The following is a 20,849-nucleotide window of genomic DNA, read 5'->3' on the forward strand; positions in this document are numbered from 1 at the left end:
GTGGAGGCCCACTTCAAGCACAAGCCCTAGCACGAGGAGGTCCCGGAGGCCCGAGGACCCTGGACTGCCCGGACGTGGCTGCAGGAGGCCGCGGCCAACGGGGCCCGAGCTTCAGCCACGAGCACCCGTGTCTCTGGAACCCCTTCGCGGGCTGGCCCAGCCTGACCCCACCACGCTGCTGCCCACCCCCCATGGGACACCCACAGCACCCCCACCGACCTCTGCCCGCCAGACCCGCGTTCCTCTGAGGACCAGCCCCCAGCTGCCACCGCCCACCTGAGCGGGAAGCCCCTCGCACCAGGAAGCTGGGCTGTGGGGACAGAGCCAGCCTGCATGCCCCCCTCCTAACACGTATTTATTGAAACCTGCCGTGTCGGTCCTGGGGTCCTGGGGGCCAGAGCGGCAGACATGGATCCCATCCTCAGTGAGCTGACCCACACGGATGTGTGGGTCTGGGGGGGTCGGGCCCCCACGGCAGGAGCCCCAGGACCTCAGGCCTCAGGCCTGGCTGCCCCTGGGCGCCTGCCACGCCGACTCGGGACTCCACGCTGACTGTGACCCCCCCATCTCTGCCTCCCCTGTCTCTGACCCCTCAGAGGATGGAGCCTGGGCCCAGCTCACTGTCTGCAGCCCAGCATGCTGCTGGCCAGTGGTAACTGCCCCAAGCCTCCCTGTGTGCCCGGGGTGGGGGGACAGGGCCGTGGTGGAGCAGGACGTGTGTGTGGGTCACCCGCCAGGTCATCTGGGTGCTGTCCTGTGTGGCCACGACATGCTCCCAGGGGACCTGGACCAGCTGCTGGGACCGAGAGGAGGGCACTGGGCCTCGGCCTGGCCGGCGGGCCCACAGCCAAGGATGGGGACAGGCGCCCTCCTGTGAGCCCGTCTCCCCTCGCACAGTGCAGACCCATCAGAAAGCTGGACCCTGGGCAGGGGCTGCAGGGGCCAGCAGGCAGCACAAGCCCCCTCCACCGGGACCACTGCCAGGGCTCGCCAGGTCAGGGGTCACCAAGATGGCTGGGCCAGGTGAGGATCGCTGTGAGGTCACCCGGGGCCAGAGCGCTGTCTCCCCAGACCCCCTGCCCCTGGCGGCTCCTCCAGTCCAGGTCCCAGGAAGCCCAGGTCCTCAACTTCCAAAGCAGGCAGGGGGCCTCGCCCAGGGTCCCCAGATCTTCCTGACCACGCGGGGCTGCCCAGGACTCAGCCTTGGGCCCTGGACAGCGGCAGCCCGCTGTCAGTGTGGACTCTGCACGCCCATGTGCTCTGCCAGGAAGCTCTGGGAAAGAGGAGCTGCGTGCCCAGCCAGCAGGGAGCATCTCTCAGAAAGAGCAGACCCCACGTGGCGGTGCGGGAGCCAGAGGCACGCAGCCCGCCTGCAGACCTCACAGCACCTCCTGCTCGACGAGACCAGGGCTCAGGGCACCCAGCCCCACCGGCCGCTCGGAGGGCCTGAGAGGCCTCACCTGTCCGCAGATTCAGATACAACACTGTCTATGCCTAAACCATGACACTCTCCCAACACTGGCCACTTGGTGCCACCCACCAAGGACACACTCCAGACAGAGCTGAACACTGGTCCCAGCGCCCGCGGGCCTCATGGGGCGTCCAGGCCGCGCTGCTCCCCGCCCACACCCGGCCCCAGGAGCTCCCTCAGAAAGGACCACTGCTGCTGAGCCCAGTATAAAGGATTTATTTAAACTCAACAATGAACACAAACCTTCCTTTAAATTCCATTTTTACAGTAAATGAAATTGTGTACTGCGTTCCTTCCCATGCATGATCACCGGGTATTAACCTACACCTCTTATTATAATTGTGAAAAAATAAAGTGTTTCCCCTTTTGTAACCGTCCCGGGCATCTGGTGCAGCGTCGGTGAGGCACAGGCCTGCTCGTCCCGGGCCGCTCACCTGTGTAAACCCGAGCCGTCAGGTCACGGCCTCCATCACCGGCCAGTGGTAACGCTGCCCCACGAAGCTGGGGGTCCCGCAGTCTCCTGACGAGAGCTGTTCTGACGGCCAGGCGCTGGCTGCCCAGCCGTCCCTGGGGCACGGTGGCCAGGTCCCCCGCCCCGCCGAGCCCTCCCCAAGCAAACCAGACACGAGGGCCGGGAGGAGGCGCCGCAGGGCCTGCGCTTTATTGGGGTCATCAAGGTACACGGCCCGGCCCGGGCCCCCACGCGCCCCGGCCCCGCCGCGTCTGTGGCTCCGCGGGCATCAGTCGAGCTCGATGGGGCTGCTGTCGTCCTGGCTGTCCTCGCCCTCTTGCTCCGAGGAGCCCATGAGGCTGCTCAGGAGGTTCCCTGGAAGGGGCGCGGCACTGTCAGCCCCAGTCCGGTCCCACCCCGCGGCCCCACCCTGCGCCCTCCTCCTGCCCCACGCCCTCCTTCCGCCCCGGGGGGCCTGCGGGGGCCCGGCACGGCCACCAGCACAGGCCTGGGGCACCGGGGACCGAGCAGCGGGTTCACTCACTCGCAGGTTACCTCTCCAGTGCCCCAGGAATAAAGGAGATGTGTCGGTTCTAAAGCAACTGTGGCCGCCTGTGGGCCTCGTTGGGCCACTTTACCTAATTTTTATCCAAAGAACCACTCCTCCGTCGATACAAAGAGCAAAGTTTATAAAGTGCCCGAGCCCAAACCACACAAGGGAGCAAGGAAGAAAGGGTGTGTGGTGCCCCGAGGGTGAGCCTGCCCCAGGGCGGCACTCTGGGACTGGTTCTGCCGGAAAAGCAGGGCTGCTGCTGAGGCCCGAGGGGCGGGAGGACTGGAGGCGGTGAGAGCCCAGAAAAGGGCAGCAGCCCCCACCCCGCCGCTGACGCCACACCACTCCGCCTACAGGTCAAGTCCGGCTTGTACCTAAGCGGAAACAGCTGCTCAGATGATTCAGGAGACCTTTCCCTGTGGCAGCGCCGATCGACAACGCTCACCCCAGCCTCCCTGCAGATCCCCATGGGGCAGGCTCGCCCTGCGATGGCCTATCGGGCAGGGGACGAGCCGAGGGCCTTGCTCTCCCGGGCCGGGGGCCCTGAGGCCCACGGCAGCTCCACAGCAAAGGACAGGGGCTGGGGGTTCATGGAGAAGGGGCTGTCTGCCTGTGTGCGAAGCTCCCCCCAAGGAAGCTGAGAAGACCGGCTGCCTGGCCTGCATGTCCCCCGGGGACAGTGGCGGGCCCGGCACATGTGGACTCTGTAAGGCGCTTCATCTGCTCAAGAGGAAGCCTAGAGCGCTAGCGATGCCAAAACCCACGTCTGAGTGCAGGACTCAGCTGGCCCCTGCCCTGCGGGAGGGCAGGGCAGCCAGGACTCGGGAGACAGAGGCAGCACAGACAGCGGGGCAGGGAGAGGCCTGGCCCGGAGAGGCAGCGTCCGGGCCCGCACCCGCCAGTGCCCAAGACACACACTCCCAACACGCTCTAGGGTCAGGGGACGGATCTGGAGTCAGGCTCCAGCAAAGAAAATCCCAGAACCTCATAGCTTCCCTGGTGAAACTGCTGAGCTAGGACCACCTGCCCGTCAAGTGCCAGAGCCAGAACAGACACTGCAGGGAAAGAAAGCTACAAACCAACATCCCTCATGAACACTGACGCAAACGCCTCAGCAGGACACTCGCAGACCCAGAGCGGCAGCTGGGGAAAGGCTCAGCGCCACGGCCAGGCGGGCTCTGCTCCTGGAGTGGAGGGAGGCTCCACATGTGGAGACCAGCCAGTGACACAGCCTGACAGGTGAAGGGAAACCAATGGTCATCAATGGCTACAGACAAAGCGCTTGACAAAGCCAAGACGCTCATGAACACACTCAGAAAGGAAACCATCTCACGCCAGGATGTGATGAAAGCCAGACGTGGACCACAGCAGCCACCACAGCGGTGACAGGCTTGGAGCTCCTGCCCTGAAACCAAAGGGTCGCTGCCCCACTCCTGCTCAACACGGCCACTGCGCGGCCCACTCACACGCGGGCTTGTTTCCTATGCTCACACTGCAGCTGGCTGAGCCCATGAACAGCCGGCCAACTCTAAGTTACACACCAGTTTTCGGCTGCTCAGGGAATCAACACCCCAACCTCTCCACGTGTTCAAGGGTCAACTGAACTTGAGGTTCTAGCCAGAGCAATTAGGCAAGAAAATAAAAGGAATTACAAATTGAAAAGAAGTAAAATTATCTGTCTGCAAGTGGTATGATTTTACATGTAAAAATTTCCAAAGAGTATAAACAGAAACAATTCTATTTACAATAGCATCAAAAAGAATAAAACAGTTAACTAGCTGAACCAAGAAGGTGAAAGATTTCACGACAGAAAAAGTATAAAGCATTTCTGAAAGATACGTAGGTGAAGACACATCCCATATTCCTAGACAAAAAGACTTAATATTGTTCAAATGTCAATACTACCTAAAGCTGTCAACAGACTGAATGAAATCTCAAATCCCCGAAACATTTTTTGTGGAAATAAAAAAACCCATCCTAAATTTCACATGGACTCTCAAGGGACTCAAACAGCCAAAACAATCTTGAACAAAACTAAGGTCTTGGACTTTTTCATCTGAAAACTTACTCTAAAGCTACAGGCATCGAGGCTGGGCTTCCCAGGCGGCTAGTGGTGAAGAACCCGCCTGCCAACGCAGGAGACGCAGGTTCGACCCCTGGGTCGGAAGATCCCCTGGAGGAGGAAACGGCGACCCGCTCCGGTGTGCCTGCCTGCAGAATCCCGCGGAGGAGCCTGGCGGGCAAGGAACAGCCCACTGGGGCGCAGAGACAGACGCGCCCTAGAAACCACAGAGACCAGGGCGGCCGAGCGGAAGACACGCGCCAGCCAGCGGGAGAGCGAGCGCAGAAAGGGTCCCTCACATCTGCGGCAAAAGGCTTTGGGCAAGCGGGATGCGCCCACTCGGTGGGGAAAGGGCAGTCCTCCAACACGCGGTGCTGGGGAAACTGGAGACCCGCACACCCAGGAACCAGGCCGACGGCCGCGCGCGCAAGCACCACGTCAAAGGTCCCCTCAGACCGGACCAAGGACCGCATGGAGGCCTCAGCCAGCAAAACTCTTAAACCACAGGGCAACCGCTTCGCGACGCTGGGCTTGGAAATGACTCCAAAGGCACCAGCAACGAAGAGCAGCAGAAAACAGGGTGGAAATTTAACGTTCGTGTCAAAAGACGCTCCAGGCTCGCGCGACGGGCGGCAGAGGCCAGCGCGGCGCCGTAAAGCGTCACCCTCCAGCGCGGCGCCGTAAAGCGTCACCCTCCAGCGCGGCGCCGTAAAGCGTCACCCTCCAGCGCGGCGCCGTAAAGCGTCACCCTCCAATTAAGAATCTCAGACAGACTCCAGGGAGTAAAACGGTGCCGAGGAAGGGGAGGCGAGAACAGGCGGACAGAGGTCTTCAGGGCAGCACCACAGTAACGGCGTGTGCACGCTACCGGGCGCCTGTCCGAACTCACAGACACCAGAGTGACGCTGGCGTCCTCAGCCCCGGGTGGTGAGGCCGTCCGAGCAGGGGCGTCCTGACAGGTGGACCCGCTGCAGGCGGGGAGGCTGCGCCGGCGGCGGAGGGGCACTGGTGGGAAACCTCCCTACCTTCCTCTTGGTCTTGCTTGGACGTAAGACTGCTTAAAAAAAAGCCAACCCACAGAATGGGGGCAGATAGTCGCAGCTCATGCGTCTGGTAAGGACTTGGTAGCCAGTACAGATTCAGAGCTAGGGAAACGACATGAGCCAGCGGCCGACGAGCACACGGAAGAGGGGTGCTCGGTCCCTGAGCAAACACGCGGCAGCCCCGGCAGCGCGGGTCCGGCGCCCCCGCGCCCCGACGCCGCCGCCAGCAGCCGGCAGCAAGTGCTGGCGGCAGGCGGCCGTGCAGGCCCCGGACCCTCCGCCCCGCCGGCGGCCGTGCAGAGCGGAGCAGCCGCCGTGGGCGGAGGGCGTGTGCTCAGCAATCGCACAGGCCCAGCCAGAAGCACCGAAAGCAAGACCTCACGGAGACGGCGGGCACAGCCACGCTCACAGCGGGCCAAGGGGGAGAACCCACGCGCCTGCTGATGACGGGCAGGTCAACAAGACGCGGTCCACGCGCGCGACGGGACACACGCCGCCTCAGAGAGGAAGGGAGTCACGGCACCGGCCGCAGCCAGCACCGGACAGGCACCGACTCCACCAGGTGAGGCCCCGGGGGGCGCCAGGCTCGCAGGGACCGAGAGGAGGGCTGGGGCTCGGCCAGGACCAGTGCCCACTGCAGCCTCACGGCCCCACGGCACGGCTGAGGTGGGCAGCGGCATCTAACGTGTGTTTTACCACAAAGCACAGCCGGCTTTGACTCTGCGGTCAACAGACAGGAGCCCCGGGGAGAGCATTCACCGGGGGCAACAGGCCCTACCGCTCTGCTCGGGAGGCGGAGGGCCGGGGCTCCCGGGGGGCGGGGAGATGGGCCAGCACCCCCCCTGCCAACGTCGGGCCCCGGACGCACTCGGCTCTGAGCCGCACCCACGGACCCCCACCCGTGAGCCCCCTCACCTAGCAAGCCTCCGTAGGATGACGTCTGCTTGGGCGGCACACCGAAGAAGAGCTGTCCTATCCTGTCGAGGTACTGTGGGGGGCGGGCACTGAGCCGGGCCGCGCCCGGAAGCGTCTCCCCCAGTCCCCCCGCTTCCCTCCAGCTTCTCCCACCGCCCCCCAGGGTCTCCCCAGCGTCTCCCCCAGCCTCCCTCCAGCTTCTCCCACCGCCCCCCAGCGTCTCCCCATTCCCTCTTCTCCCCACCCCCCACGCCCATGCAGCTTCTCCCACAGCCCTCCCCGCCTCACCTCGCCATCCCCCAGCTGGTACTCCCCACAGCACCGTGAACACCGTGAGCTTCCCCCAGCAGCAGCACACCCAGGACCACCATCCTCCCCACACGCCTCCACACAGCCTCCACGCCACACACAGCCTCCACACACTCACGCTCCCCCACAGCCCCCACACTCGCCTCCACACACACCTCCACACACACACCCCCCACCCCCAGCTTCTCACACGCCCCACACGCGCCTCCCACACACACACCTCCACACCACACACCTCCACACCCCCACGCACACACTCACCACACACACAGCCTCTCACGCCCCACACACTCACACGCCACACACACACACCTCCACACACACACGACACAGTCCACACACACACACACCACTGACACACACAGACGCAGCCACACACTCACAGCACACACGGCCGACGCCCACACACACGCCACACACACGCCCACACACGCTCACACACAGCCTCCACACACTCACACGCCTCCACACACTCACACGCCTCCACACACACACAGCCTCCACACACACACACGCCTCCACACACACGCCTCCACACACACACAGCCTCCACACACTCACACGCCTCCACACACACGCCTCCACACACGCCTCCACACACACGCCTCCACACACACGCCTCCACACACACGCCTCCACACACACGCCTCCACACACACACGCCTCCACACACTCACACGCCTCCACACACTCACGCCTCCACACACTCACACGCCTCCACACACACAGCCTCCACACACACGCCTCCACACACACACGCTCCACACACACACACACACTCACACACACACACGCTCCACACACACAGCCTCCACACACACACACAGCCTCCACACACACACAGCCTCCACACACACACGCCTCCACACACTCACACGCCTCCACACACACACGCCTCCACACACATGCTTCCACACATTCACACACTCACACGGCTGCACACACACGCCTCCACACACACACAGCCTCCACACACATACACGCCTCCACACTCACACACAGCCTCCACACACACACACAGCCTCCACACACACACACACAGCCTCCACACACACTCACACGCCTCCACACACACGCCTCCACACACACACACCTCCACACACACGCCTCCACAGACACACACAGCCTCCACACACACACAGCCTCCACACTCACACGCCTCCACACACACACGCCTCCACACATTCACACGGCTGCACACACTCACGCCTCCACACACTCACACGCCTCCACAGACGCCTCCACACACACACACACCTCCACACACACACACGCCTCCACACTCACACACCTCCACACACACACGCCTCCACACACACACAGCCTCCACACTCACACGCCTCCACACACTCACACGCCTCCACACACACGCCTCCACACACACGCCTCCACACACACACGCCTCCACACACTCACACGCCTCCACACACACACACGCCTCCACACACACACACGCCTCCACACAGACGCCTCCACACACACACACGCCTCCACACACATGCCTCTGCACACCTCCAGTGCCTTCACACAAGCACCGCCCCTACGCACACACTCACCCGTCCACGGCCAGCAGCAGAAACCAGATGAAGTTGAGCAGCGGCTGCACGAAAGGAGGCCCGCTCTCGATGGACGGGTGTTTCTGTGTGTACGTCGTGAACACCACCGAGGCGCTGCTTTTGTTTTTTAAACAGAGAAACCTGGAAATAAGAAACGTCCCAATCAGCGGCTGCACACATCCTCAGGAGGAGGAGATGGGGGCCCACAGCCCTGCTCCGCCCGCCTAAGGTGCCTGCCAGGCCCGGCGCAGGGAGCTGGGGTTGACAGCGTGGGGACTAACTCCAGAGGGCGCCCGGCCAAGGTCAGCAGAGGGGAGCAGCAGCTCCCTGAGCCCGAGTGCCTGCCTGCCCTGCCGGCGAGCACTTGGGCTGGATGCTGCCCAGCGCTGGCCTCCTCCCTGTGGAGGACGTGTCTGTGGCCAGATTTCAGCGCAGCGTGGGCCCACAACACAGCCAGATGGGCAGGGAAGGGCAGAGGCCGCAGGGGACATCAGCACCACCCGCCAAGCTGGGGTCAGGGCGCTCCGGATGGTGGACTGGTTTTGTTCCCGGAGTCCAGATTCGGCAACAAGTGGTGCTGGTGGGGTTCCGAAGCTCCCTGTCCCCCAGCTCACGAGACACGGCCTGGCCCGAGGCCTGGCCGCCGACCCAAGTCCTCTCTGGGAAGGTGGACCTCATTCACAGCAGCGGTGTATCCGCTGGGGGGAGAGGCCGGGCCCCAGTCACCTCGCGTGAGCTCCCCACCATGTGGGCCTGACGCGGTGCTCCCGCCTCCAGCGACTCTGCTGTACCACAACGTCCTTAGAATAAATTGTCCAAACAACTCAGAAGAGAAGACTCAGCTGGGACAGAAGAGCGGGGACACAGAGCTGGGTGGGAAGCTGCGGGCGGCCCCCCATCACCGTGTCTGGACCAAGAGACGTCGGGAAGACAAGCCGCCTCTGAACAAGACCCGTGTCATACGGACACTTCACATCCCAGCGTGGCGCTGAAAATTCAGTGAATGCCTGTGTCCCACCAAAAGAGTAACTCCCTCCCAACCAGATGTGACGGATAAATAGGAAAACAAAATGCACGGCAACAAAAAAGTAACTTAAGGCGTAAAAAGTACTTCTGTCAACAGAAGCGTCCAAGTTGATTTGAGGGCGGGCAGGTCTGGAGCCCCTGAAGGTCAGCGGCAGCGTCATGCTTGGGGACGTGAGGCGTGTGTGGGATGCCAAGTGACTTCAGACCTGTGCTTGCGTGAGGTTCGGCCAGAGGCCAGCCTGGGGCCCCGGGACACCACACGCGAGGAGGGGGCAGCAGGCGGGTACCTACTGGAGGACGGCCTGGGCCACGAACATGTCCGCCTCGCTGCGGAAGCCGCGGGCCGTGGAGTACTCCACCAGCATGTTGGCGCAGCCCTCGCCGTCGCTCGAGTGCAGGAAGTGGTACCGCGACTCGCCGTAGTTCTGTTCTGCGGGCGGAGCGCGGGGGGTGGGCGTGAGCGCGACGTGAGCACAGGGCCCCGTGGCGTCCGCGCACGCCACCTGCTCGGTGGACCCAGCAGAGGCCAGACTGCCCCCACCATGGGGACAGCTGGGAGCAAGCCAGGAAGGCAGAACCTGAGGCCCCCGGGAGTGGAGCACGCAGGGTGGAGCCCAGGGGCCCTCTGCCCACGTCTGCCATCCTGACGAGGACCCAGGACTGGACGCGGGCTCTTTGGGGACCAGCCGTCCTCTGCTGCTCAGCTCTTCTGAGCCTCTGACTCCACACTGGCTACTGCCCTCTGGGTGGGTAACCCCAGCCCCAGCCTGCCCAGTTTCAGTAGAGGACTGGAGCTGTGAAGGGGCCCCCATCCCCCAACCCACCTTCCAGCCAACATCTCCCACCCAGAGCCACTCAGCTCCTACCCCAGTACCCCAGCCACTCAGTCCTACACTGGGATGCCTGGAGCTACTGTCCACCGTCACAGCTGGGGGTGCCAACGGTACCCAACCCCAACCCCAGACCACCCAGCAGCTACAGAGCTGGCAGGACACCCGGGATCGGTGGCACAGAGGCTGAGACCCAGCTACAGGGTAGGGACCCTAGGTCCTGCTCACCCGCCACACTGGGTCCCTCTCCTCCAGGGGAGTCTCCACTGCTTCGGGTTAAGCCTTCTCCACCTTCCAGCCGTTCCCCAGCACAGCCCAGCCCCAGGTCACAGCCAGCTCCTGGCCGCCTCCAGCACCGAGCTAGTTCCGGGGTCTCCTCTCCCTCCAACCCCAAGAGCTTTCACAGCCTCCAGGTGAGAGGAGAAACCTGGCAAGTCTCCAGCGTCCTCCAGCCCCGGGCAAGCAGCTGCACGAGACCTCAGGGGGCCAGGGCTCCTACAGCCCTTTCACAGGACATTGGCCCCGCGCACACACCCCTGGGGGGTGCCCATCACAGGGGGGACCTGCAAACACCCCTCAGCATAGCCTCCCACGTGCGCAGGGTCCCGCCAACCTCACCCACCATCTGTGCTTGAGACCCTTAAAATACTCAGATCTTCAACTTTAAATCTTTAATATACGTGTACCAGAGATACACAGCTCCCAACCTCAGCAAGGTCTCTGCGCAGGCGCCAGCCGCACACACCCGGCTCCGCAGACTCGGGTAGGCTGGGCACGCAGGCGGACAAGGCGGCGCAGAGCGGCCTTCGGGCCCAGCCAACCTGCGGACAGAGCCCGGCCCGTGCGGACAGAGCCCGGCCCGTGCGTCCAGAGCAAAGTGGCTTCTAGCCGAAGCCTTCTGAACCGCCACAGGCCGGGGCGGACAAGGCCGCCCATCGGTGCGGTGTGACGGCCCCTGCCCGTGTCCGCCATGTGTCCACCCGGCCTGAGGACTGCCGCAGCGCTGATGGGTCGGCGACGCCCTGCCCGCGGTTGCCCATTTAGAAGAGAGCGGTGGGTGCAGACGGGCCGGTGGGGGTGGCGGATGCAGAGCCCAGCGCCCGCGGCCACCCGAACACACCTACCTTTCCACAGGGTGAGGGCCAGCAGCTGGTGGAGCCGGGGGTGGCCCAGCTTCCCTGACCCACCGCTGGACCACTTGAGGGCTCGGGACACGAACGCCACTCGCTCCGGGGAGTTGGGGTCCATCAGGCTGAACAGCTTGGCCAGACTTTCTGCAAAACGACAGCACACAGGCCTGACCCGGAGGCACGCGCGCGGCTTCGGCTCTGAACCGGGCATCTAAAAGAAGCGAAACCACCACCCCCGGGGGCAGGCACCGTGGTGGGGCCCTGGGGCCACCCGACCACTCGCCGCCCGCCTTCACCAGGCGCCTCCCCAGCGGGGCCCGCGAGCGGCGCGGGCAGGCGGGAAACGGGCTGCGGGTGTCCACAGCCACCCCCCCAGGGTCCGTGCAGGCCTCAGTGTGTGAGCACGCGAACGCGTGCGTGCAGATGTGAGTACACGCGTGCGTGTGTGCGTGCACGGTGGGGCTCGGGCCGCCTCACCCAGCAGCTCGTCGGCCACCTCGACCTCTGCCTTCTCCAGAGACTCCAGGACAAGCATGGACAGGTCAGCGGCGCTGTTTTGCTGTAAAACGTTAGAGAGGCTGGTCAGTGGGAAGAGAGGCTCCTGCCAGTTTTCAGAAGGCGGGGAGGCTGGCCAGCAGCTCTGGCTGCCAGTTAAAAACCAGTGGCCGACCGCACCTAGGAAACAGTTCTGAGCACCGAGGCGGGACACGGGCACGCTAGGGTCGCCCTCCAGCCCTCTCCCTGGATGCTCTGCGCTGACGGCTCACCTGTCCGTGGCTGAAGAACAGCAGGGCTCCGGAGCACATGAGCTCGCGGGCCTCGGCGTGCTTGCTCTGGGCCATGTACCTGCGGGAGAGAGGGCAGGCCGTCAGGTTCCACCACACAGGCCCGCTAAGCTCGGCCACTCCCCACCCCCGTCTGGTGACCGCGTGTGGGCACCGTCTCCGACCACAGCAGCACCTTCCTGGTGCAGGGCAGGGGTCTCAGCAGAGGGACCAGGGAGGGGCTGAGGGCCACTTCCAGCTTCAGACACAGGTCTGACCGTGACAAAAGGCAGGGGAACCTGGCCAGGACCACGCATCGGGGCCGATGGGCTGCGAGGCCGTCCCCTCCCCTGAGTGCTTTCCACCGGGAAGGCATCTCGCTGGGGACAGGAGTTGGGAAAAGCTGGCTTCCCAACTGCAGGCGGACCTATGGGCAATGAGGCCCACACAGAATACAAAGGGTGCTTCCTCCACAACAAGCAAGACAGAGATCCAGGGTGGCAGGGTCAGGCCTGAGCTGAGCACAGGACACCAGGCCCACTGGCCACATGTTCCTCTCGGACAAACAGGCCCGAAACCCGCCTAGCCGGTCAGACCTGTGTTCCAGCCCAGACAAGCCGAGTGGGAGATGCGAGAGGTGCGCGGCCAGCAGGCGCGCAGGAGAGGCGACAGGGGAGCCCTGCTGCCCTCGGGCTCAGGCCGGGACCAACTACGGAAAAGGGCTTTTATGCACCCGGCTCGGGAGCAGCAGCCTCAGTCTCGGCGCACAGGGTGGGACCAGGAGGAGACACCCACAGCCCGGGCAGCACCCAGGGCACCTGCGGGCGTGGGCCGGGCTTCTGGAAAAGCCAGCCCTTGCAGGCCACGGCACAGATGCTCACAGCGGGCTCTGCTTCACGCACACGACAGGCTCCGGATCCTCCCCCGAAGCACAGCTAGAGACAAGCACCTAAAAAGCCAGGGAGAGACCGGAGGCCCGAGAGGCAGACAGGCCGGGTTCCTGGGGCAGCAGCCCCGGTTCCCAGTGACCACAGCCACACAGTCCTGGCAGCCCTGCCCACGGGAGAACCGCCAGCGGCTGGAAACCCCCCAGCAGCGACAGGTGCCCCGAAGCCTGACGCGCTTTCTGCACGCCGCAGATGGACATGTCTGAGCCCTTCCTGTCCCGGCAGAGAGAAGGCTGAAGAGAGTGCCCGTAACACCTGGGACGGAGCTCGGCCGCCCTCGTCCTTGGAACCAGCAGCTCCTGCCCCCCTCGCGCAGCACACACCCTGTAAATCCAAACCAGTTCCTCTCCCCCTCCTCAGGCTGCTGGGGGACACAGTGTAAGCGAATTAAAATAGCACAGATAGGTGAATTTATCCAACAGGTGACCGGATGAGACGATGCGGCCCCCGCAACCGCTGCCACTCAACAATAATTAACTAGTGACACGTGTTAAGGGTGGGCCTCCGAACGGTCACGCTAAGGAAACTTGAGAAGTCAGATAAAAAGAGGACATGCTATACAATGCTACTTACACAAAATCCCGGAAAATGCAAACCCACGTATCATAACAGAGATCAGTGGACGCCTGGGGGCCAGGGGTGAAAAGTCATCTTAAAGGCAGAAGAGAAAGCTCTGGGGCATGAGGAGTATTTTCAGCACTTTGGTGATAATTTCTTGCGTGAATACATATGTCAAAACCCATCAAATTGTACATTTATATAAATGCTTAAAAGCACTTATAAAAAGTCATTACAAGAGTGAGGCTGACTTCTTCGGAAGCTGCCAGCCACAAAGAGCTCTAAGCCAGGACTGCAACCGCAGGTCTGAGCACGGATGACGCCCTGCAGGCCGACTCAGCTGGGCCCTCTGGACGCCCACTAACGCCACCCTGCTTGGGTCCACAGCTGACCGTTCACTTCTCAGGAGTCCTGAACACGTGTAGGAGCCCCTCAAAGACCAAAGAGGAAGCCAAGACGTGGAGAAGAGGTTTAGCAAGTTGTCCTGGGTTACAGGTCACTGAGCAGAGGAGAAATGTGAATACAAGTCAAGGCAGGGCTGGTGGTCACCACAAAGCACACTTCGGGCACAGGGAGGCCACTTCAAAGCTAATCGACAATCGCGCTCCTGGCACAGCGGCGACTGCAGAGCTGGCTCACAACAAGGAACGCTGTGTTTATTTTTGGGACGATCCAGTTTTGCTGATTAATCACTGGGGCAAATATTTATACACAAATCCCTGAGAACAGCAAGCACCAGGCAAATCTCAAGCGCTACAGAGCTCCCATCCTACAGATCTCATTGGCTGGGCTCCGGGCAGAAGGCTCCATGTTACAGACTTTAAACCTGCTTACACCTTTGACTCATCCCCTGAAGGACAATTAACTCCCTGCTCCCTGGTCCTCTGGGCCACCGAGCCCAAATACGATCTGAGGCAGGCTCACTCGCACTGCGTCCCAACCAACCAACCACCAAAACAGAAAGCACTGCCAGAGTTCCCAAGACACTGATTCAACCCGCCGTTAAAAGAAAAATTTATATCCAGGCCTAAATGTTTTAAGGCAGACCTTACTGCCCATAAACATCACAGCAAAGTATTTGCCGCCGTGGGACAGTTTGGAAAAAAAAAACACAAACATTCCGCAGAACAGATTAAATCCTCTAAAATTATCTTTAAATGCTAACAAATAGCCCAAGTGTTTTCTGGCAAGAACCCTAAAGGCTGACAGCATTTATGTAATATACAGCAATGCCTGACGCGCAGAGAGACAGCTAGGAAATCACAGCAGCAGCGGCAGTGACCGCAGAAACGGTGTGGCGCGCCGCAGTCCCGAGCAGAACCGAGCGAGGCGGCGCCCGGGCAGCCCCTGAGGCCACCCCAACAGCGACATCGCGTTCCACCCAGTGCGGCCGAGCAGGCAGTAGTTCCCGAAGCTACCTGACCTCTCCTCTGCGCTCACGGCCCATCCTGTGAGGGACTCACATTCCAGAAGCTCAACTGCCGCACGTGGCCAGCGAGCCGCACACGCACCACAAAAACACCGGCTTCACGGAAACAGCCGGGTCAGTACCACGGTGAGCAAGGGCGACGCAGCAGGAGAAGCCTGTCTACAGCCTCGCGGCCGGGCGCCGAGGGAGAGCCGGGGGGCGCGCAGCGAGGCTTTCGGACTCAACGGCGCTCAGGGCGGGGGAGGGGGCGAGCGGCCGCGGCGGCTCCGGCACCCGGGCCGTCCGCACTCTCGGCCAGGGCTTCGGGCCCACCCGGGGTCCCGGCCGGGGCCGCGGGTCGGGGGCGGGGAGCTCCAGTCCCGGGCGGGGGGCTCCGGGTCGGGCGCCGGAGTGCGCGGGCCCGGGCGCCGGCGGGGGCCGCGGGGGCGGGCGAGGGGCCGCGGCGCCGCTCCCGGGCTGCAGCCCGCCCCCGGCCGCCTCCCCGCCGCCCGCTCCCACCGCCCAGGCGACGGGCAGCGGCGCGGGCCAATGGCGGCGCGGGGCGGCGCGGCGCGGCCAATGGGGCGCGGCCGGGGGCGGGGCGCCGGGCTCCGCGGCCGGGCGGGGAGCCCCGGCAGGCGGCGGCCGCGGCGCGGCGCCTACCTGAAGAAGAGGGTCCGGTACATCTGGTGCGCCTCGTAGTAGTCGCCCTTCTCGACGCTGGCCCGCAGCTTGCCCTCCACGCGCTGGACGCCGCCGCGGTTGCGGGCGCCGTTCCGGGCGCTCTCCTGCTCGGCCATCGCCGCCGCCGCCGCCATCGGGCCGGCGCTCCGCGCAGGGCTGACGCTGTCGCAGGCGCGGTCGGCAGCGCCTCTCGGCTTCCGTCCCGGCGGCCTCCGGGTGCCCTCTACGGTGGCCCGCGAGGGGCCGCGCGCGGCCGCGGAGGCGGGGCGCGGGCGCGCACGTGACCGCGGGGCGGGGCGGCGCCACAATGGCGGCGGCGGCGGCCCCGTGCCCGGGAGCGCGGGCAGGGCGCGCCCCGCCGCGGCTGCGGCCGCCGAGACACTGAGGCCGTCCGGGGAAGACCGTGCTCCCAGCCGTTCAGCGGGGCGCCGGCGGCTCGGGGTCCGGGCGCAGCGCTCGGCCCCGGCGCCCGACACCCGGCCCCGCCGCTGACTGCTCGCGGGGGGCCCGTGGGAAACGCGGAGACGCGTCTGCGGCGGGAGCGCGCACGGCGGGGGGGCGCGCGCACGGCCACCGCCAGGGGCACGCGCACGGCGGGGGCGGGGGCGCGCGCGCCGAGAGGCTCGCTGCCCGGCGACCCCGGCCCAGACCCGGCAGAGGCGACCCGGCCGGAAAGGGTCGGAGGAGGGGTCGCTCAACGCACTGTGTCCCCCTCATCGCCCGGGGCAGAGACGAAGCAGGTAGAGAAAAGAACATACTGTTTATTATCCATCTGAAACGTCACATGCGCTTTAAAAAGTTAAAACTCTTTATTTAAACATTTCGGCAGCGTCTTACCAATTTGGTGGCAGCAAAGAAGCTCTACCAAAGTATGTTGAAAAGCATTTACAAAAATACATTGCACAGAGTCCTGTCTCGCATCTTTAAAAATAAATATTCAAAATATTTCCACCCCATCTCCCAAATTTAGCTTTATATAGGAAATTTTGATTTATATATTTATCCTGTAATATATGAAACATATGTATACATTTTATTCAACTTAACTGCATAGGCATTAGTTTCAATTCTGACAAGAGTGAAAAAAAACCCTAGTGTATGTGGCTGTCGTATATTTGAGGACTGTTGTGCAATGCACATAAAACTCTTCAGAAAACCAGTCAGCACCATCATTTTGTCTTTTTCTGAAAATACATTTATGGTACACCAAAAAACTGTCTTAACCCAATAAAACTTAAATAATTCTTAAGGTAAAACATCTGTAACTTTAAGTGCCTTGCAGATACATTTATAAAGTCTGCTCAGTGAAAGTCTAAATATTAAATATTAATTATAACCAAAACAAAGAGAATGGCCGAGTCGTAATAAAAGGCAAATCCAACCAGAGCCAGCACAAAGTGCTGCTGTAAGAACAGTGTCACCAAATGTCCTGGTTTCATGAATTTGCCACGTGGGACAATCTCCTTTAATAACTGTAAGTGGAATAAAAACATAAGCCTCTGAAAGACAGAGCATGTTAGTGTTTGCTTTGCAGCAAAATTCAAGACAAAACCTGAAAATACCCAAAAGATTGGATTTCTTGGTTCCTATTCATAGTGTGAAGTGAAACTGCAGGGAGAACCTGATGGGATGAGCCCAGTGGAGACCTGAGAACTCTATTTATATTTTATACAGATCCAGACCATCCCCTCTTGAGTCAGATACACTTCAAACCTGCAACAAAGGCAAACACTCCAGGGTTCCTGAAGGGATGATGGAAAATCCTTCTCAGCGGCGGGAGCATGCTAAGCAGGAAACCCCATTTTCATTACTTCTGCACCTGCTGATATAAAGGACCACTTATGCTAACAGAGGAGCAGCTCATCCTAAAGGGAGGGAGTTCAGCTCTCGGCTTTGGTGACACCGTTCATCCCTGAAAGACGTGTGCTGGGTTGAACACGTATCTGCTCCCAAAGGCCCTTTCAAGGGGCTGGTGAAGGCTGCTGTCAAGGCCTCAAGAACACTCCAAACTTTTAAACTTCCTTTGCTTTGTTCCTGATGTCAACCAAGTAGTTTTATGTTCAAATCAAATCCCCCCCACCCCAAAAAAATAAGTGTCTGTGTGAACCATACATTCAGATGAATCCCCAGAGGCCACCTGTGGCTGGTAGGCCTCTGAGCCCACGAGCCAGCATGCAGTGTCTGCTGGGGACGGGGCAGCGGCCGGGCAGCGGGCATCACTCCACCCTGGGTCCTGCCGGCGGTCGGCGTGTGTATTTCAGGGGCGACTAAATGCTGCAGGCTACGCCTGAGCCCACGAAGGGTTCCAGTGTTCCGGGCTGTTCACTATATACAAAATGTACAGGAATAGCGGGTCGTCTCTTTACTCAATAGGCTCGCCATGAACTCTGAACCGGTAAAGACACGTGTATTCAGGATGGCCCCAGTTAGAAAAAATCCGAAGTTCCACTATTTGGAAAGCTCCTTCCGTTTTTTTCTGTAATTGAGGGGAAAGAAAAAAGAATCACACGTTTCATATCAGCACGCCCAAGCCCCACCGCTTCCCCAGCTGAGAGACGTGAGATGAAGCAGCCAGGCTGGGGATGAAGCTTTTAGCGTGGAGCGCATCGCTGCAGCACACAGGTTCAGGCTGCTGCGTGCGACACGCTCACGTGGGCCAAGCTGCGCGCTGGCGAGGTGCACTCGGGCCGGAGGCGCTGGGAGGCGCGGGCCCGCTGCCTCGGGGGCTGGCCCTCACACCCCGTGGGCGGTCCTCTAAGTGTCTGTGGGTCCTGAGGCCGGGACCGTGGCAAGGGAGCCCGGGGTGTGCAGGAAGCATGAGGTCCTTACCGGGGCCGCGAACATCTGGAGAGACTCCCCTTCCTGGTCGTAGATGAACCGTCCCAGGGGCTGCCCTTCCTCCTGATACTCGTTTTCCAACCCCTGAAACAGAGCCATCTGGTCACTGAGGAAAGGGAAGAGACCACGTGGTGGTGGGGTGGGCTGGGCTGGGGGCCACGTTTCCATTAAAGCAGGCGAAGGCCCTCCCAGGAAGGCCTGCTGTGCGCTGGGCACTGTGCTATGCGCACCTCACAGACCCAAAGCCTGTGATGCAGGCATTGTTTCCCGTTATATGGGTCAGGAAAACAGGCTGGGAGAGGGCGAGCTGACCAGGCAGCAGACCAGGCAGCCACGTGGCCCGATGCTGCCCTCCACACTCCAGAGTGGAGCCCCAGGGCACCTGACGAGTGCGGGAGAGGAGGCCAGCAGAGTGAGGTCGGCTCACTGCCAGAAAGAGGACGGTGGGTGAGGGACGGGAGTCAGTGTCTGTGGAGACGGTCTCCGTTTGGGAAGATGAGGGAGCCCAGGAGATGACGGTGGTGACGGCTTTCCACAGGGTGAATGCGCCTAAGACCCCTGAACTGCGCACTCAGAGAGGCTTAAGGTGCTAAGCTTACGCTCTGTGTATTCTGCCACAATAAAAAAGCAACCAGTAGGAAACAAGTGACCATTTAGATGTCTGTTTCATAAAAGGAAAAAGGACTTTCTAGGTGTAAAAACGGCATGGAGGAGATCACAGGTGATGACCAGGCGTAACTCAATGTGGGATTAAGACTCCCCAGGAGGAAGTGTATCTGACAGAATGACTCATGACCAATGTTTCATATTAAGAAGCTAAAATGTTCATAAGGAGACTAAGATTCCAGAAGATAAAGAAAGACTAAATAGACTCTACAAAAAAAGGAAACGCGCGTGCGAAACACACAGTCACGAAGATTAAAACAGGAGCCATCAGGCCAGTGGAGACTTAAAAAGACCCAGAAAGGGGCTGCGAGGTGAGGAGCGCCTCTCAGACTAACAGCACACGAAGGATCAAAGGCCCCTCGCACCCCCGAAACCCCCCGCTGCCCGAGTGTCTTTCTGCGGAGTCACCGGAGAGGGAAGAAGCTCTGGAGAAGCTGGCACGTGGACGGGGCACTCTGGGTAAGCGGCCCGGTGCACAGCGGCAGGAGGTGCTCCAGTGTACCAGGCGCCAGATGCTGCTAAAAGCGTACGCTGACCGCTCACTGCCACCGACAGATTCTTAGGGTCAACTTGCTCTTTCAGGGTGAGAAGTGAAAGTTTATGAATGGTGTTGCCTCAGACTGTGCATTTTTTTTGCCAAGCTATGCAGCTTGTGGGATCTTAGTTCCCAACTGGGGCCTGGGCCCGGCAGCAGAGGCACAGCCTGCCCGCTGGACGGCGGGGAAGCCCCCCAGCTGCGGCTGTCATGGGAAATGCCAGGGTTGACGGTGGCGTCCGAGGCGCTGGGACCTGGACGTCCTCTCCCAGCACCCGTGCTGTCCGCACACCGCAGTCAGAACAGACTGCACAGCTGCGCCATGGGAGGCGCGTCCTCCCGCAGCCCCCGTCCCTGGAGAAGTCTGGGGACGTCTCCGTCCACGTCAGCGGGCAGAGGGGAGGCCACAAGGGGCGACACCGGCAGCATACTCATGTCCCAGACTTCTCGGGGCTCACGTGGGAGGCTCCCAGGGGGCTGAGGCGGGGTCTCGGGGCTCACGTCTGGGAGGCTCCCTGGGGGCTGAGGCGGGGTCTCGGGGCTCACATGGGAGGCTCCCAGGGGGCTGAGGCGGGGTCTCGGGGCTCACGTCTGGGAGGCTCCCAGGGGGCTGAGGCGGGGTCTCGGGGCTCACGTCTGGGAGGCTCCCAGGGGGCTGAGGCGGGGTCTCGGGGCTCACGTCTGGAATGCTCCCAGGGGGCTGAGGCGGGGTCTCGGGGCTCACGTCTGGGAGGCTCCCAGGGGGCTGAGGCGGGGTCTCGGGGTTCGGGCGCACTCACGTAGACCGCAAAGTCCTTGGGGGCGCTGGTGATGCTGCCCGTGGGTGACAGTGCCTTCGGTATGTGCTCCAGGGTGAAGGCGGTCGGGCGGATCGTCATTGACAGCCTCACCACCAGGTACCCCTGGGAGCCTCTGAACGCCCAGCAGTTCCCTGGGTAGATGTCAGGCTGGGGAGAGGAAGACACTCTTAACGCTCAAGCCGCTTCGAGCAGGAGCCGCGAGAGAAGACTGGCTGATGCTTAAAAAAGCCACAGAATTTCTGCTGGTAAGAAATGGTCACGCGTAAAATCAGAAATAGGAAGCGAGGAAAGGCATCTGTGACT

At 61.8% G+C, this 20,849-nt stretch overlaps 3 protein-coding genes across 18 annotated transcripts in view; 1 reads left to right on the top strand and 2 right to left on the bottom strand.

Moving 5' to 3' along the window:
- The window catches only part of ADAP1 (ArfGAP with dual PH domains 1), a 34,481-nt gene extending 32,638 nt beyond the window's left edge, over positions 1-1,843 (top strand). For all 8 annotated transcript variants that reach the window (XM_060406113.1, XM_060406110.1, XM_027961257.2 and 5 more), the window contains one exon: positions 2-1,843. In XM_060406113.1, coding sequence (XP_060262096.1) covers positions 2-30 — 29 coding nt within the window. In that variant the 3' untranslated portion in view covers positions 31-1,843. The remainder of the gene's footprint in view (position 1) is intronic.
- Positions 1,672-15,899, bottom strand: GET4 (guided entry of tail-anchored proteins factor 4). The gene is made up of 9 exons (XM_042240436.1): positions 15,687-15,899; positions 12,114-12,192; positions 11,824-11,905; positions 11,341-11,490; positions 9,678-9,816; positions 8,362-8,501; positions 6,806-6,840; positions 6,496-6,610; positions 1,672-2,297 (listed from the first exon to the last, which is right to left on the bottom strand). The coding sequence occupies exons 1-9, from the start codon at positions 15,839-15,841 to the stop codon at positions 2,212-2,214; spliced, it is 981 nt and encodes a 326-aa protein (XP_042096370.1). The 5' UTR covers positions 15,842-15,899; the 3' UTR covers positions 1,672-2,211.
- A 553-nt stretch (positions 15,900-16,452) lies between these two features.
- SUN1 (Sad1 and UNC84 domain containing 1) overlaps positions 16,453-20,849 on the bottom strand; it is a 42,129-nt gene continuing 37,732 nt past the window's right edge. For all 9 annotated transcript variants that reach the window (XM_042240424.2, XM_042240418.2, XM_042240416.2 and 6 more), the window contains 3 exons: positions 20,526-20,693; positions 18,537-18,629; positions 16,453-18,183 (listed from right to left, as the gene is read on the bottom strand). In XM_042240424.2, coding sequence (XP_042096358.1) covers positions 18,070-18,183; positions 18,537-18,629; positions 20,526-20,693 — 375 coding nt within the window. In that variant the 3' untranslated portion in view covers positions 16,453-18,069. The remainder of the gene's footprint in view (positions 18,184-18,536; positions 18,630-20,525; positions 20,694-20,849) is intronic.

This window comes from Ovis aries, chromosome 24, assembly GCF_016772045.2.
Source record: "Ovis aries strain OAR_USU_Benz2616 breed Rambouillet chromosome 24, ARS-UI_Ramb_v3.0, whole genome shotgun sequence".
NCBI lineage: Eukaryota > Metazoa > Chordata > Mammalia > Artiodactyla > Bovidae > Ovis > Ovis aries.

Excerpts from the sequence above, each read along its gene's own strand:
- GET4 (XM_042240436.1), bottom strand. The coding sequence starts at position 15,841 with ATGGCGGCGGCGGCGGCGATGGCCGAGCAGGAGAGCGCCCGGAACGGC. Across the intron at positions 12,193-15,686 it reads TACCGGACCCTCTTCTTCAG|GTACATGGCCCAGAGCAAGC; the intron begins GTAGGCGCCGCG and ends TCTCTCCCGCAG. Across the intron at positions 9,817-11,340 it reads GGCCCTCACCCTGTGGAAAG|AACAGAACTACGGCGAGTCG; the intron begins GTAGGTGTGTTC and ends CTCCGCCCGCAG.